We start from the raw sequence: 17241 nt of genomic DNA, 5'->3' as shown, positions 1-17241 counted from the left end.
ATATCCCACCCGGGGCTACATATTGTGATTGACTGGCATTCCCCTGGAATCTTTACGGCTGCTCCACATACACTTTCGTCTATTCAATGTGCTGTCAGTCTTTCCTAAAAGTTTCGTCCGCTTTCTTTGCTTTCGAATTGAAGCTATTTTTCGTCAATGTTTCTGACAGCCCTATTTCGGCGCGCATTATCAACAATTGTTTCGTGCTTTCTTCTTGCGTTTCTTTCTTCCTTTTGTTTGAATAAGGGAGGACAGGTTGGCTACAAAAGGACGGTAGAGGGCCGTGGTCTTGTTATCACGGCACACTTGCAGCGGGTGGTGTCTCTATGTAGTGAACAAGCTCACTTTGTGTCGTTTTATAGTCGGTCGACGTCCGGTTTGTGCGTTGAGTAACGAACCGTTTCGTTGCTGTCACGTATGTAACACACTGAGAGAGTTTGGGGACCCAGACTCTATTACCCACAGTGGAGAAATTTTTTAAACAAGGTGTAACGAGGCAAAACGATTGCGAGGTCCCTATATAAACCCGTGTCCAGCGCTATACTAGAACGCGTGTGTTGAACTCGGGAACTATATTTCATTGGTAGTAGCCTTGACGAGACACTGTGTGTTGCAGAGCGCTTTATTTGAGCAGTTTAGTTGAGCATCTTCTAGCACATTGGTAGCCTTTTATTTTACGTAAACGCAGTCAATGTGTTAATGCGTCAAACGCAGTTAAAAATTCGCAGTCAATGTGTATCACTCCGCATAATACGATGACCTTTCCTCGAATTTAATGCGACTATTCGAAAATGATATATTACGCAGCCTGAGCGAATTGTAATTACCCCCATCCGGCTATATTCACTTACTTTGCTTTTTGAGAACCGTTGTATTCGCCCGTACATTCGTGAACGTAATTTGAAAATAGCCGTTCCATGTTGAGACCGCATAAGGACCACGTCTTCTAGTCTATCCATGCGCGCATACGCCCATTCAGAGACGATAATAGTAGAATGGTACAGGTTTCACACGTAGCAAATCTATTGGAACAGCAAGCCGGCTCTTTGCCTGGCTAACCTTTCCTTTCTTTTTTCTTAATAAACATATCCCCCCCACACACACACACACACCCGTTGCCACTGTACATGTACATGCGAGTAAGAAATGAGGGTGACTGGACGGAAAAGAAGGTATAGACTGTTATACTTCGGGTGGCGTTTTGTAAAACTTCACCTACCATTTATTAGATTCAAACAGATGTTGTCAGCTGGTACATCGCACGTGAACGAAACCCGGTCCATGTTGCTGGCTGTTGTATTGCGCAAATAAGAGTAAACAAAACAACAACTTTATTTTAATAAGAGTCTTTATTAATTGCTCTTAATTAATTCATCGTTGATGTTGATCATGACATGTTTATGTATAAATTTTACCGTCCTACTATCGATTTGTTCAATTCAAGTTCTAGAGCGCCCTCAGGAATCCCGAATTCAGTTGTTAGAAATCAAGTGCCTCTTAATGGTTCTTATTTCTAGCTTTAAAAAAGCCCGCGAAATTAAAAACAAAACTATCACGTGACAGCGTGCCGCACGCCGCGTTATAGCCCTTTGAAAACGTAAATGAACCAAGTCCGCTCCTTCACTCCACTTCCGCGGTGCCGCTGAGCCCGGTTGGACCATTCACATTGGAGACGCATTATATAATACTAGACGAACAGTTGTCATGTTGTGTGAACCACTATCCCGTGACCTTGAAACTGATTTTGAACTGATACTTTGGAAGATTTAATAATCTTACGGAGTAAGATCGAACATTTCGCATGGACAACGACATTTGTAATGCCCTCGTAAAATAATAACTCATCGGAATGATTGCGTTTCAGGCTGCAGAGAAAGGCAACTTGAGAGAGTTTGAGCGTCTGTACACAGCGGATGAGAAGAGACTGCTGTTCCAAGACAGCCGGGGTCGAGCAGCTGTGCACCATGCCGCGGCCCATGACAGAGTCAACATCCTCGACTTCATCCTCAAGCATCAAGGGGGTAAGATACTCTCCTCATCCTATTTCCTTCAAATTTGTTTTTTCTTTTTCCTTTTTGTAAATATATTTTATAATTATTATTCTTGTTGTTATTACTGTACATATTTTATGGCATTCGCATCAGGTTCGTCTTCCCTGTCCGTTTTTCAGATAACAATGACTTGTAGAAACTAATTTCTACCCTTGTAGCGGGTCCGGTTGTACGCGAGCAACCTGCCGAGTAATTTGTTTCTTCCTGTTCTTCTGGTAACCGAATGGGGAATGGTGGTGGCGACATTCCGAGTGAACTGTCCGGCATGTTGAAGACGTCAAAACCGTTGTGAAAAGATGATGATGTTGATGTTGGCGAGAAAAAAAATAATGGGGAGAACTTGTGAAAAGGTTGGATTGGATTGAATTGGAAAAAGAAAGAAAAATATGGAGAGGTTAGTCCCGACCCAGTCAGAACTGGCTACTCCAAAACGCGTTTGTGGGTGAAAAAAAAGAGCTAGAAAAAAGAGAAGAACAAACAAACAAAAACAGGAAAGGGTAGAGTGGGTGTAGCACGGTAAAGTATAAAGGAAAACGGGGGAAAGAAAAGAGGGAGACGTTAAGCACAGAGAAACGCTCACTGCACATTGTCAGATACAGTGCGAACACAATGTCACAGAAGTTGTAAGAAATGAGAAGAGTTGTAAGAAATGAAGTTGTGAAAAGGTATTCTACGTTAGCTCAATAGTTTCTTCACAATCACCCACTGCTGCTTCAGGACTCTGATTACTTTGTGCTCTCTATCCGCTTCTTTCCTTGCACCTCTACGTACAGACATGCAAATGTTGGACAATGACGGCAATACTCCACTGCACAGCGCTTGTGAGAACGAAGCTGTCAACGCCATCACATTCTTGATCGACAATGGCTGCGACACCAGCATCCTGAATAACAGCACACAGAGTCCCCTGCACTTGGCCACGCAGCTCAACAAGATCAAGTCTCTTCAGGTAATATCGTATACTATCTCGTGAAGTAGCCGAACGTATTGCATTGATGTTCGCTCTCCTTTTATGCAATGCAGTATCTGCCTTCAGTTTCTCCAAGAGTCGATGTAGTTCTAACCGGAATTCAAATAAGAGGAATAGACGATAAACATTCACTTTGGAGAAGTTTATTCATTCATTCATTCTATTTATCCAGTCTCTTATTATGGTAAAATTTTTCTACGATTCTACACACATATTGCTCAACATTAGGCACTACAGTACACTACAAACATAACTGGAGGTAACAAATCGTACAATTTTAGCGAAGGAGTGTATAGTTCAACCTATGCACAACAATGTTGTGTTTACCACTGCACAACAGCGTACGGTCTTCAATCTTGCTATATATATTAACTACATCAACCGCACTTCCGTACCCTCCCAAAATTATAAACCACCGTGTGTACTCTCATCAAGTAGGGGAACTACCACCGATTTCGGCGGGAAATTTAAGCCTCAATGAGTTCGTGATACCTCGACTGACGGGGGCTTTCGACGGGGGGTGATGTAGGGGGAAGGTGCGGTGCACCCAGGGAAAGGAGAAGAAGGGAGGGGAGAGATGATGGTGGCACAGGAGAGGGAGAAGAGGGAGTATGATCATGCACTACTTCCTTTGCGGTGACAAAAGCTGGAAGCTGTGGCCCACTTTATACCAGGGCATCAATACTGATTGCCGCTCCACCTTGTTATGTTCCCCTCTACTATTCGCTGCAGATTTAAATATAGCAGTCGTCTTGTTCTTCCAGTCTATCATGTCCTTATAGGTATCTTGAGGCTTGTGTTGTGGTCGACTCTTGATGTCTTCCAGTCTCCGAACAGTTCGCTATTCAGATTAAACATCGGAACAGCGCACAAGACAAGGACGAAGGGAGAACGGAGACACACGATTCGCTGCACCGCCTCCGCTGTCTCCGTTCTCCCTTCGTCCTTGCCTCGTGGCGCTGTTACGATGTTTAATCTTAGTACGCACCAACTATACCCCAAAATACCAACTATACCCCAGTTCAGAACTGGGTCATTCCAGGCGAAATGATCCAATGGGTGCGCTCGACCCCCCACAATTTTGGTTCAAAAAATTACCACCCATTCCTTACGACAGGAAAAGGCATGTGTCCGAGATTTACTCGAAAATATTTGCCCGCGGTATTTCGAATTTACGCCGGGGCAAAGTTTGTAAGAATGACGTAAACCATACCGGGAAGTAAGTAAACTAGTGGGCAGAATGTTGCAGCTGGACAGGTTTTTGTGGTGCAGAACGAGAGAGCAGGGTTCAAATAATGTGCCAAGGTTAAAATATTCCCGCTTGTTCCACATTTGACCAGTCAAACGGACCCCATTCGCGGGGCTATTTCGTCCTATTTTGGGCCTCGCTAAGGACACTTTCCAGATGAGTGAGATATCCAAGAAAAATTGAGGATATTAACCACTTCCAATACCATAAGTTAATTTATTTTGAAGATTCAATTCGCAGTAGTGTTTGCTACATTTAATCTCAAAGTTTGAACTTTGTTCAAAGTTCGGTGATTTCGATGCTAATTTTGAAAGTGAAGCGGTCGACGGGCAGCAGTAAAAAGGTATGCACATGATAGCTCGAAATGCAAAGCAAAACATATAGAAAAAGTAAAAAATTACTTTTCCATAAGCGCGAGAAAATATTTTTTATGTCTGACATGGTACGTACGGACCGTGCGGGTATACTGACGGGCGGCTCTCGTAGCCGTGGTTTGCAGAAGACGCCTGCCGGCTGGGTGACAGCTGTACCGTAGTAGTTCTAGACCTTCCTTTTTAAAAACCTAAATTGTCGTTGTTGATATCATTTGTAATTCCATCTTCGGCGTTCAGTCGTCGCAGTAAGAGAAATGCACAACGGTCCGTGAAGTGGTAATGGCGGTGGCGCTGCGCTCACAGGGGGAATAGGCAGTTTTCGCCCGTTTCCACAGCATCAGCGGCAGGGGCAGACTAGCCATAGGATTCACCGCGAAATTTCCCGGTGGGCCGGTGGGGCTGGATACACATGGGCCGCTCAGAAGACCACTTAAGTGGGCCGCATAGTGCTAATCACTACCAGTGTCACGAGTAAATGCTTGCCTGTGCAGTACCACCTCGATGCGGTAATTTGTGCCGACGTTATCTGTGAATGCACGTTGATGCTGTGGAAGGGCGAAAGCAGCCTATTGCCCCTCAGAGCGCAAAGCCACCGCCCTCACGACTTCACAGACCGTCGTACCCCTGTTTTACTGCCACGATTGAACGCTGAAGAGGGAATTACAAATGATATTGTAGAGGAGGTGGTATTCCTCTACATGAATCCTGACCGGCGATGATGGAATGTCCCAGCCGGCAGATGGACGTGGCCCCACGCTAGGACGGTGCCGGTAGAACTGGCTGGCAGGCGCAGTAGCGCGCGGCAGCAGAGGCGCGTCGTCGTCGTCTTCCACGGGCCGCCACATCATCAACACAGACCATTTCGATTCTCAAAAAGAAAGGTCCAGAACCACTATGGTACAGCTGTCACCCTGCCGGCAGGCATCTTCTGCAAAGCACGGCCACGCGAGCCGCCCGTCAGTATACCCGCACGGTCCGCACGTACCATGTCCGACATAAAAAATATTTTCTCGCGCATATGAAAAAGTAATTTTTTAGTTTTTTTATATGTCTTGCTTTGCATTTCGAGCTATCATCTGCATACCTTTTTACTGTTGCGCGCCGACCGCTTCATTTTCAAAATTGGCATCGAAGTCACCGAACTTTGAGTAAAGTTCGAACTTTGAGATTAAATGTAGCAAAAACTACTGCGAATTTAATCTTCAAAATAAACGAACTTAATGTATTGGAAGTGGATAATATGCTCAATTTTTCCTGGATTTCCCACTCATCTGGAAAGTATCCTTAGCGAGGCCCAAAATAGGACGAAATAGCCCGGCGAATGGGGTCCGTTTGACTGGCCAAATGTGGAACAAGCGGGAATATTTTAACCTTGGCACACTATTTGAACCCTGCTCTCTCGTTCTGCACCACAAACACCTGTCCAGCTGCAATATTCTGCCCACTAGTCTACTTACTTCCCGGTATGGTTTACGTCATTCTTACAAACTTTGACCCGGCGTAAATTCTGAGCGGGCAAATATTTTCGAGTAAATCTCGGACACATGCCTTTTCCTGTCGTAAGGAATGGGTGGTAATTTTTTGAACCAAAATTATGGGGGGTCGAGCGCACCCATTGGATCATTTCGCCTGGAATGACCCAACTGCTGTCATCGCTATTCATCAGGGGCGTAGCGAGGGGTGGAGTTGGGCTCAGGCTAGGTTAAAGCCCCCCCCCCCCCCCCACACACACACACCTAATGTAGGCCACGTTGTATGCAGGGCGCCATGGCTCAGGTTGATTCTCTGAAGTACTCCAGAAATGCGATCACCGCTGGCAGACCAACAACGTTTTTCCCTCGTAAATGTGGGAGCAAAGATAGATGGATTTTTTTTTTTTTTTGCCACTTCCGAAACCCCCCATACATGTGAGGTATTCGGATATGACAACAGCAATACCGGCAGCATTTCGAAAATCACGAGAGCTAGCATTACACCATCAATCTTAACGAGGGTGTAGCGATAATTTCCTGTAGCATCGTTTGGCCAGTATCCAAGACAGTCAAGACTGCCTTGTGTTCGGTCTGTAAATCCCATATAAAGGTTTCGAAACTCCCAGTTGGAAGGAATTATAATGCTCGACGTGACGCGGGAGTGCTCTTGACTGTTCCTTTCTTGTGCCGTGCAGTGGAACACGAAAACCTATTTGCTCACTGAGACAAATAGAGTCTGTTTCAACCGTCTCGCTGTTTTTCATTTGCTACTTCGCTGACACGAATGGGAAGTGCGTTTCTCTGCGGCGATGTCCTCCCCTTAATTAATGCACATTCGTTGATCACGAGATTTTTCTCGTGCGCTGCTTTTCGAAGGTTTCTTTCGCTTATTTCTGCGCATTGCGGGCTTTTCATAAGTTCAAATACAATAAGGCTGTCATTTAGCAGGAGAGGAACTGTAGAATAATACAGTTGTCTTTCCTGCGTGGAGAGGTGCTTTGCGTTTGAAGCGCGCTTTCCAGAAGTAAGGTGAAAGGAATGATTGATTGATTTTTAAAAGAAAAAAATGGAGATGTTAGTCTCGAGCCGGGACTGGCTACTCCAGGACGCGTTATTAAGAAAAGAAAGGGAAATTACACAAAACTCGGCGCTTTGCAACGGAATGGAAACACAATAAATGAGAGCATCACCACCTAGCTTTGCACCAAAAGCGAAATCTCAATGCACAAAAACAAAGAGCGTCACAATCTGTCAGAGAGGTCCGTCGAGACGAGAAATTGCACAAGGGCGCGCATGGCAGGTATGAGCTGATTTGCTGGCCAGCACCCAAGAACCTTTTCGGTGGAGTATGGCCGATTATCCAGGCGGGGCAGGGACGACACAAGGGTATAACGGTGTGCACTGTACCTCGGGCAGTCTTGGAGTATATGATCCACGTCCTCAACTACATCACACAGATCGCAGTTGGGGGACGGGACCATGCCGAGCTTAAACAAAAGTCGTCCACTGTATGGCACGTTGAGGCGAAGCCTGTAGATGAGCGAAGTGATGGGTCGAGGAAGCGCTGACGGCATATATAAACGGAGATCTGGGTCCACCTTGCGCAGGAACGACGTAGAGGGGACACTTCTACGCCAATGTTCACTGCACAGACGTCTCATAAGAGTACCAATTGCTTGTTTCGCGTCCGCTTGGGTGAAATACGCAGGGTGCGTCGGTACGCCACGTTAGGGTATGCCACATGAGCCCGTTTCGCAAGTAGGTCGGCAGCCTCATTCCCAGGGACGCCACAATGACCTGGGATCCCCTGCAAGGTGATGTTATGTGTCTGTGTGACAGCACACGAATACTCCCTGAGGACGTCACACACCAGTGGAGCGAGGGAGCCCGAGCTCATGGTGCACTGCAGAGCTTGGAGGGCGGTTTTAGAGTCACTGTATATGGTCCAGTGCATGGGTAGTTGACGGGACACAATGAAGGAAAGCGCAATAAGAATGGAATGCAGCTCAGCCGCAGCAGCCGACGTCGGGTGCGACAGCCTAGCGCTTCGTTCAATCGACAGCTCAGGGATTACGAATGCTCAGGTAGAGCCGGTCTGTGCCGATGAGCCATCAGTAAAGATTTTAATTCTGCCTTCATCGCGATGAAGCAGGCACAGAGTGAGTTGGCGAAGAACAACAATTGTTGTAGCCGATTTTCTGGAAGTCAAGCCAGGGACATTGACATGCACAGGTGGTGCCTGAAGGGCCCATGGTGGGACTGCGGGTAGAACCAGTTTTTTGTGCTTTGGAATGAGGCTGCGGTGAGCTGAAAGGAATGATTTTTGCACTGTTTTCAAAGGCTGTGTGCTTTTATGAATAGTAATTACGGCAGAGTACGTGAAGGTTGTCTGTCCTGACTATTGGCAGAGATCTGTAAAATGTCCAATTCAGAGTTATTTCTGGGCCTCGCTGGCTCAGTCGTTAGCGTGTTCGCCTTCTGATCCCGAGATCGCGGGTTCAAGGACGCCAGCAACTTGGTGGCAGGGTACAAGTTGCTTAGACACGCCGTCTTCCGAGAGGGACGTTAAATACGGGATGCCGTGTGATGAGCTTTCATCGAACGTTAAAGAACCCTAAGGTGGGCAAAAGCAATCCACAGACCGACTGCTGTGGCGTCGCTCATGATCTGAGTTGTCTCGCGACGTAAACTCCCAATTATTATTATTAGATTTATTTGTGTGTTTGCGTGTGTACCTGCAGTGTATAGTCATCAAATGTGCACTGAGCGCACAGGGTGTCATCAAGTGTACCTGCAAGTTAAACATTTCCTCGGTGCAGGGGCCACTGCAGTAGATCTATTTTTCTGCCTCGCATTTAAGGGCAAGGGAGAAAGCGCGCTTCCAGCGGTGCGACGAAAATCGCCACCATATCTGCCTTTTATTTCCGGGACCAGTTCTTCGCGTTATTCTGTCTCGATCCCTTTCCGAAAACGGTAACAGTATCAGCTCCCCAAAGGAAACAGGTGTTTTGTTATTCTGAAGATATATCGCACATAATTTGAAAGTTCATTGGCCAAAATTAATTAGGAAAACAGTCCAGGCGGTTGCCAGTCAGCCATAAGGTGGCCACCATAACTTAGAATATATCACCCTATATTGTAATCGAAATAAAGGGCATACCTTAGTAGAGAAAACTTTGTAAATCGCCATCCATATGTAGTGCGGACATCACGCGTAAATTGTAAATGTAAATAAAATCTGAATGTAAATAATGCAAATGTATTGAGAGATTATTTGAGATGTATGTAGAGATATAATGGGAAATAAACAATTCAATTGAATGATGGGGAAAGAAGAAAGGTACCGCGCCTGAATTAACTAATTGTTCACTTGAGACCTTGCTCACATTCGGTTCCCACTCGGCAGAATTGCGCATGTTCTTCATAGAAGCAATAGAATTGCAAATTTATAACAGTTTGACAGATAGCGTCCCTTCAGTCAGAGGAAATGTAAGACTCACTGATGAAACTGCATCGACTTTCTCATAAACTCTAGGAGCTAGTGAAGCACAAGGACAAGCTGGATACAAATCTAAGGAGCAAGCATGGTCGCACAAGTCTTCATCTAGCTGCCATTTATGACCATGCAGAGTGTGCCATGATTCTGGTGAGTGTGTTTCTTTCTGCATTCACTTTTATTCCAGATCCCCTTATTTGGTTGAAATGAGGAACTGCAGTCTAGGGGGCTAGAAGCTCTAATCGCCCCCATTTAACTTTTCTTCGTACAGACGCACTCATTGTTACAATCACTACCACTCTGATGCAGAACGCGTTCCAAGCCAAAATCTACAGGGTGTCCCAGAAAACGTGTCATTGAATTATAATTAAAAAACTACACCACCCAGAGTCATGCGGTCAACGGTATTTGTTCTTACTGGGTTTTTGCCACCTCCTCATGTGAATGTCGTGTGACGTAAGTTTAATTATGTAAATTTTTGCGAGCTTAAGTCGGAAATTTGCCTAGTGAAGGTCACTTTTTTACCCCACCAATGTGAAGAGCGTGTCTAATTTACTCGAATTAATGATAATTGACAGGGATATTCAGGAGCTATCCCATCGGAAAAAATAGCCGAACATCATGCTCTGCGGAGGTCGCACAGAATAGCGCACGATGAATTTTTCAGCGCAATCTGTGTCAGTCCGACGAAAGGAGGTTGGAAACCCAGCCCACCCCGGCATCGCAGAAAGAGATAACGCAGGCATGGCTTATCACGTCCGACTTTCGCTGGGATAATGCTTTCCCTCTCCCAATTTTATGAACTGTTACTTTTTCTACTATCACTCTGTGGGCTGGCTTCGGAACCTCCTTTCGTCGGACTGCGAGCGATTGCGCTCAGAAAGACATCGCGCGTTATGGTCCGGTGCTCCGAAAAGCATGATATTCGGCTATTTTTTTCGATGGGATAGCTCGTGAATATCACTGCCAATTATCATGAATTTGAGTGAATTCGGCACGCTCTTCATATTGGTGGGGTAAAAAAGTGACCTTCCCTTGGTAAATTTCTGAGTTCAGTTCGCAAATATTTGCATAATTAAACTTGGGGTACATGACATTAACTTTACAAGGTGGCAAAAACCTAATAAGAACAAATGCCGTTGACCGCATGATTCTAGGTTTCGTAGTTTTTTTATTATAATTCAACACAACTGAGCATTGCCTAATCAGCCAAATGCTGTAGGATAACGCTGTTTTAGTGAAATTCCAGTAATTCCTAGTCCTTTTGCTTTCCTTCTGCACCCCTACGAAAACGTCTTAATGTACCAATCCTTTGAAACTTCAGCCCTTCCATATAGTCCTCTGCTACATGAATCAAGCCAGACGCATCCGCCTCAAAATAGCAGCTTCGTGACAGACGACGCAATAGAAACTTGGACTGCGTGACTCTTTGGTATTGGACGGGTCGTAAAATAGCTAGAGACCGCGCACTGTCCTTACTGTACGACAAAATCCGTTATTTCGCTTCTCTAACATGGCATGTGTGCTTCTGTTTCTTACTCTGTGCTTCATGCAGCAAAAATGGATTTTGGAGCAGAGAATTCTGAAAGGAAAGCGCATAAGACGGGAATAGCGGCTAGACATGGAAGGGCTCCAGAAAAGCTTGCGAACTTTAAACCGTTGCGCGGGAATCAAATTTTCCGGCTATGGGAGACCAGGTTCTCCTCTATTACGTCCTTTTGCGTCGCGTTGTCAAGGCCGCTACGTCGATTACCTGCTCATGCAATCAATTGCTGATAATCCGTAAACTTCGTTCTTAGATATGTTTACAAACGCACACAATACGACGACGCATGACAGATCTAATATAACTGATGTATCTAATGTATCTTGCTGTTGACACAGCATCGTACGTTCCTGAAATAGTATCGTTTTTATCTTCCCTTTTTTTTAATAATCAAACTCAAACTCAGTATCGTTTTTTTTTTTTTCTTCTTCTTCAATTTGCAGCGATTGCAGCAAACTTCCTCGCTGAGGAACACAACTTATATGTCCTAGTGATCCAAAATTATCGAAATTTTCTATATCGATAAATATCAACGCCGCAAAAAAAATAACCGATAAAATCGATTATTTTATTACTCATGACTTATGATTTATAATTATTATTGATTATGACCGCAAAAAAATAATCGATAAAATAGATTAAAATCGATTAGAATATCGATATATTATTATCATAAAATATAATTATATCGACTTTTCAATCGATATATCGGTATTTTTAAAAGAAATATGGATATAGCGATGTTTGAAAAGCTGTCACGTCCGTCATTACTTGAACAATTGAAAAAAAAACTTGTCCTTGTTTTATCCATCTCCCATGCATATTACCACGGAGGCACGTGATGAAGGCGGCGACGAACAACGTGCATTACGAGGCCCATATCGATATAGGCCAATATCGATATTTTAAAAGTATCAATAACAGCGCAGGCATAAAATATCGATAATACGATAATATCGATATCGTTCCATCCCTACCCCCTACTCATAACTAGTACATTTAGTAGATTTTTTAATTATTACTCTTGATGGCTACGCTCTCCAAACACCGGCCTCAGAGGATCACCTGATAGCAGAGGCGGAGGACCACCTAAAGCCACCTGATAGCAACTTGGTGGCAGAGCACAAGTTGCTTAGCCATCTGCGTGAAACGGCGTGCTGAGATTACGGCGAAACGGCGTGCTGAGGGGTACTTTTACTCCTTTTAGGGACTAAACGCGCTGCCACGAAAAAGTAGTCACCTTCGGGAGTAAATACACAGGAGTAAATGAATGTCACAGAGTGGGGACTGCGTTCCACGCTCTGTTCTAACAGTCCCAGGTACATGGTGCATGAATGAATACTTTGAATCAAACCGTCAACCGTTATATGTCGAGTGGTATAAGATCTTTCAGCATACATAGGGCATAATTTGCGAAGAAAGAAGCTGTTTTTTCCTCTGTGTGGGTGGAAAATTGCTAAGTTCGCTGAGTCATGCAGCCTTACGCCATCAAATTGACCAAGAGCACATATTTACGTAGACTGTTGCATTCGGAAGACCATAAATTCAGTGTTTATTTGCAGTCCTGGGGATTAATTTCGAGGTCATGTGACTAAAATGGGGAGTTACTCCCCACTACTGCAATTACTCCCCATTCTACTGCTTTCTATCTCAGTGCGCGGATGTGTGGACGGCAAAATCAATCCGCGAACCTACCACCACTGCGGGGTCGTTGAACCTGTGCCTTTCGAACGTTGGGCCTTCCGGTTTCCTGTCAGATAGTTAACCGGAAATCAGAAGGCCGCGGTTGGAATCCTGGCGTCAGCACCTTTTTTCCTGAGTTGTTTGATTTAATCGAGAAAATACTCATTTTGCGCAATACCCAGGCAGCACAATGTACTGAAAGTCGAGTGCAATAGGGGTGGACGGGTAGCTGGAAGGCCTTGAACATGCTCGTGAAACGAAAGAACATTGATAAGACACATACCGTCCACCCCTATTGCACCCGACTTTCAGTACATTGTGCTGCCTGGGTAAAGACAGTTGCGTGACTGAATGCAATAGGGGCTCCCCTGTAGAGCACTTGACTCTAGGAATCCCAGAGGGCAGAGCGATAACGTGGAGTTTCGTGTGTCTTTCGCCGAAAGAACCCCTACACTCTAAAAACAGAACTTCACCGCACAGCACGCTGTGCGCTGCCCATTGCCACGAATCATGGGGCTAACGCTTCTGATTCGAAGGGAGATGTGGGCACACAAAAAAGGTGTACGCCCCCCTCACTCATTCGTGGCAATGGTTGGCGCACAGCGTGCTATGCAATGAAGTTCTGGTTCAAGAGTGTGGGATAAAGGATACCAGCTAGCATGCCATTTCTGGAGCGCACGAGGTATTTCTCTCGCGCCACATTGCATGTACGATTGTCTTAAGATATGTTCGCTGGGTCCAGTGTGCTGATGGAGCCTGCAATTTGTGCACGGAGTTTGATTTAGCTGATATGTGAGATAACTGAGAGGATAGCGGCTAGCTGGTGAAGATTCATGGTGCAAGAAAACCTTGTGTGTTCATTTTTTCCGTCTCCTCAAGCTCAAGGTTCTGTTGCACTTTGATTGACCCTAACTTGCCCCAACGGACCAATGTCGACACAGTGCAAACCCAAACGGATTCTACTCGACTTCATGGGGGGAAGTATCCCATAGGAGCATGGGCGTACCAAGAGGGGGGCAGGGGATGCCGTGCCCCCCACCCCCCGAAGATCCGAGGTCGCTTGTGAAAATAGTGCACTCTTTAGTCATAGGTCGTACAATGATTATTCTCAGATGTCATAATAGGAACCTCAGAACACCCGCACAGTCCGCAACGTCCGGCTCCAGAAAAAGAGGTGGTAGGGGAGGGGGGGTTGGACGCTTGCACCCCCTCCCCCCCCTTGGAAGCACTTCGCCCCGCCCACTTTGGAAAAAAAATCCTGGGAAGGTCCATGCCTATCAGTCATTTATTTGACAAAACGGAAAATTGCCGGTTTGAGTCATGTGTTCGTCCTGTGCCTCTACGTATGCCCAGACTCAGGTTTTTGAAATTATGGAAATTGCAGTACACACAGAACAACACACGTGAACGCTTCACTGCCCTGTACGAGGCCTCTCCCTGTGTTGCGCATGTGTGCATATGCTTGTTTTCTGTTATTCCTAACGTTCATTAACTTTTTAGGGCACCTTGCCACCTCTCTGGCAGGAAGATTATCGATTCCCCCTCCCCTCCTTCAACGACACGTCAAGTCACGCAGTCAATCATATGCAGTTGCAAGTTGATGAATGCAGATACTGTTCGCGTGCATATGGATCATGTTTGTATGTCCCCGGGAAGGCCATTTCGCAACATCTGGTAAATGGTTTCTTCTGTAATCTGTCCGATCCCAAGATGCTGTGCATGAACTAGCTCGTTAACGGCCATTTGTTTTTCCCTTGATTGAAACAAAAGCATCAGGCCGGGAATCACCATTACGTGTTGTTCGAACACAGACGGCTCTTGTTGTCGGTGTAAGGACGGTCTCTGTTCGAAATATTGGCGGCTCCCGGCCTGAGGCTCTTTGTTCTGTCTATCCCCATCGGATCGCTGGGTCTTCTATTTATTTGTCGCTGTCTATCGAGGTTGACAACCTTGGGCTGCAGCTGAGCTGTCTGTGTGTCCGCGTCGAGTCAGGTTAGACACCGTCCACTGTTTTTCTTTTCATTATTGTAACGCTTTTATTTTTTAATACAATCGAGCGGCGCATGGCTTTACATGGGACATGACAACACTGACTCCGTGTATACGCATTGTTTTTTGGAACAATTAGGCCAGTATTCAATTAAAGGATATACCTGTTTACATTTATTTAACTTATTTAACTTATTTACATTGCACATTCCTGTTTTAATATCATGATTTCCTTTACGTTCACGTATTTTGTTTCTGCACCTCATGATTACTTTTAGTAGGCCTACAAAACATCCCATAGTGTTGCAGTTTCATGTTGTACCGCGGTAGGTGAACTCGGGTAAGCATGACTGCGATTAGTAGCGTAGACAGGAGAGAGGGTTTCAGGGGTTCAACCCCTCGAAATGGTACCTTTCGTAGTTCATTTGGGAATGGGAAACGAGAGTGAAATCCTCCACCCTCATCTAAGGTCCCCATAGAAGCCATCCCGATATATTTTTCTGGCTACGCCACTGTCTGCGACCATGTTCGAAGAACTTTAGACGAATAAACATGGTCTTTTATGCACCGAGCAGTGTTATTCTGTCATAAAAAGACTGACAAATATTGTCCAATATTTTGTCATATTGAATATTGTCGTTGACCGTATTGTCTTCCACGACTTTTGCCAATGTACGCACACAAGAAATAACTGTAATGATAGGAAAGCTTAAAATGATGCTACCTTCATTAGGAAGCAGTAAGCTGAGTTTACATGGGCGACAAAGGGCGACTTAACTGAATAAGTCGCTCGTCTTCATGTAAACCGGTCTATATCGACTTACAAGACTCGTAATTAAATAGACTTGTAGGAAGCAGATTGTTGAACTCGATTCTAACCAATCTGAAGTTTTAGACATCACATCTGGTGTACCACAGAGTAATGTCTTGGGTCCGCTTTTGTTTGTAGTCTACATAAATGACCTTGTTAAAGTGGTATACCCGGGCGTGACGATCAAATCACGTTGTTGAATTCTCTATTAGCTATTTGTGACTGGTGTGATCGGTGGGACATGAAACTTACTTTGAAAAAAGCGCGTTACTAATGATATCGAACAAAAAATAAGTTTATGTTACTCCTATGTCATTAATCAAAGGGTCATCCAGAGGTTTCTCTCAGTTGTCTCGCGACGTAAACCCCCAATTATTATTATTATTATCCAGAGGATTCTGATATTCACTTCTCGCCTACGGTTCGTCACGGCACATTTCACTTCTGAGCTCTTCTGCTTTGCGTAGCCTCGGGTCATTAAAACTTGGGCTTAAATATGCTTCCTCTGATTTAAAGCTTTTATTGTACACCTCTTTTATAAGATCCAAATTATAATATGCGAGCATTGTCTGGGATCCGGCTACTAAACGTCATATTCATAGGATAGAAATGTACCAAGAAGAGCAGTTAGGTTCATTTTCAACAAATATCGTTGGCTCGATGTACCATCACGATTAATGAAATTAAATGATATTGCTACTCTTGAAACACGTAGAACTATTGATAGGTTAAAATTTATGTATCGATTAGTTCGAAGTAAGGCGTTCTTTAGTGCAGAGAGTTTGCTGAGGCAGCACCAGGTGAGAAGGACGAGACACCAGCACCACTTTTCGCTTGTTACTTTTATTTTTTTTTTTCAGAACAAACGTTTTCAAAAATTCATTTTTGTGAGAACAATCGAGGAGTGGAGTAGACTGCCTGTATCTGCTGTCTCCATGGAGAACATTGAAAGCTTTGAAAGAGCTCTCATCAATATTTATGGTTAGTGTTCATGTAAGTGCTGCTCTAATAACTAATGCATTGTTTTTGTACTTTGTTTTGCCTGCTGTCTATCCCAGCTCCTGCTTCAGCTAACTTATGGCCCACAGTATGTACTAAATAAAACTAAATAAAAGGTTAGTCGACCTAATCAAGATAAGTCCGCTCGGCTTGCGTAGTTGAGTCGACATTTGTTGTCCGAATTACCCATGCCGAGCGGACTTATCTTGACTGGGTCGACTTTTCTTTTATTTATTTATTTGTATTTAGTACGTACTGCAGGTCATAAGTTGGTCGAAGCAGGAAGGTATATACAGCACGCAAAACAAAGTACAAAAACAATGCATTAGTTGTTAGAGCAGCACTTATATGAACACTAACCATAAATATTGATAACAGCTTTTTCAAAGCTTTCAATGTTCTCCATGGAGACAGCAGATTCAGGCAGTCTATTCTATTCCTCGGTTGTTCTCACAAAAACAGAATTTTTTAAAACGTTTGAATGTTCAAACGTTTAAAACGTTAAAATGGTACGTCTAGTACGTCCAAAAGAATACAAGTGCCCACCATAATACAAGTAATGACTGAATGATTCTGAAAAGAATGGCGCACCGAAAGGCTG

The 17241-nt window shown here is 44.5% G+C and overlaps 1 protein-coding gene across 3 annotated transcripts in view; it reads left to right on the top strand.

Moving 5' to 3' along the window:
• LOC135399297 (transient receptor potential cation channel subfamily A member 1-like) overlaps window positions 1-17241 on the top strand; it is a 187879-nt gene that overhangs the window by 124936 nt on the left and 45702 nt on the right. For all 3 annotated transcript variants that reach the window (XM_064631143.1, XM_064631144.1, XM_064631145.1), the window contains 3 exons: window positions 1865-2021; window positions 2825-3000; window positions 9652-9762. In XM_064631143.1, coding sequence (XP_064487213.1) covers window positions 1865-2021; window positions 2825-3000; window positions 9652-9762 — 444 coding nt within the window. The remainder of the gene's footprint in view (window positions 1-1864; window positions 2022-2824; window positions 3001-9651; window positions 9763-17241) is intronic.

Source organism: Ornithodoros turicata, chromosome 6, assembly GCF_037126465.1.
Source record: "Ornithodoros turicata isolate Travis chromosome 6, ASM3712646v1, whole genome shotgun sequence".
In the NCBI taxonomy this organism is placed as follows: Eukaryota; Metazoa; Arthropoda; class Arachnida; order Ixodida; family Argasidae; genus Ornithodoros; species Ornithodoros turicata.
Note: the sequence above shows the minus strand (reverse complement) of the source record. Positions and strands in the feature narration are given on the sequence as shown.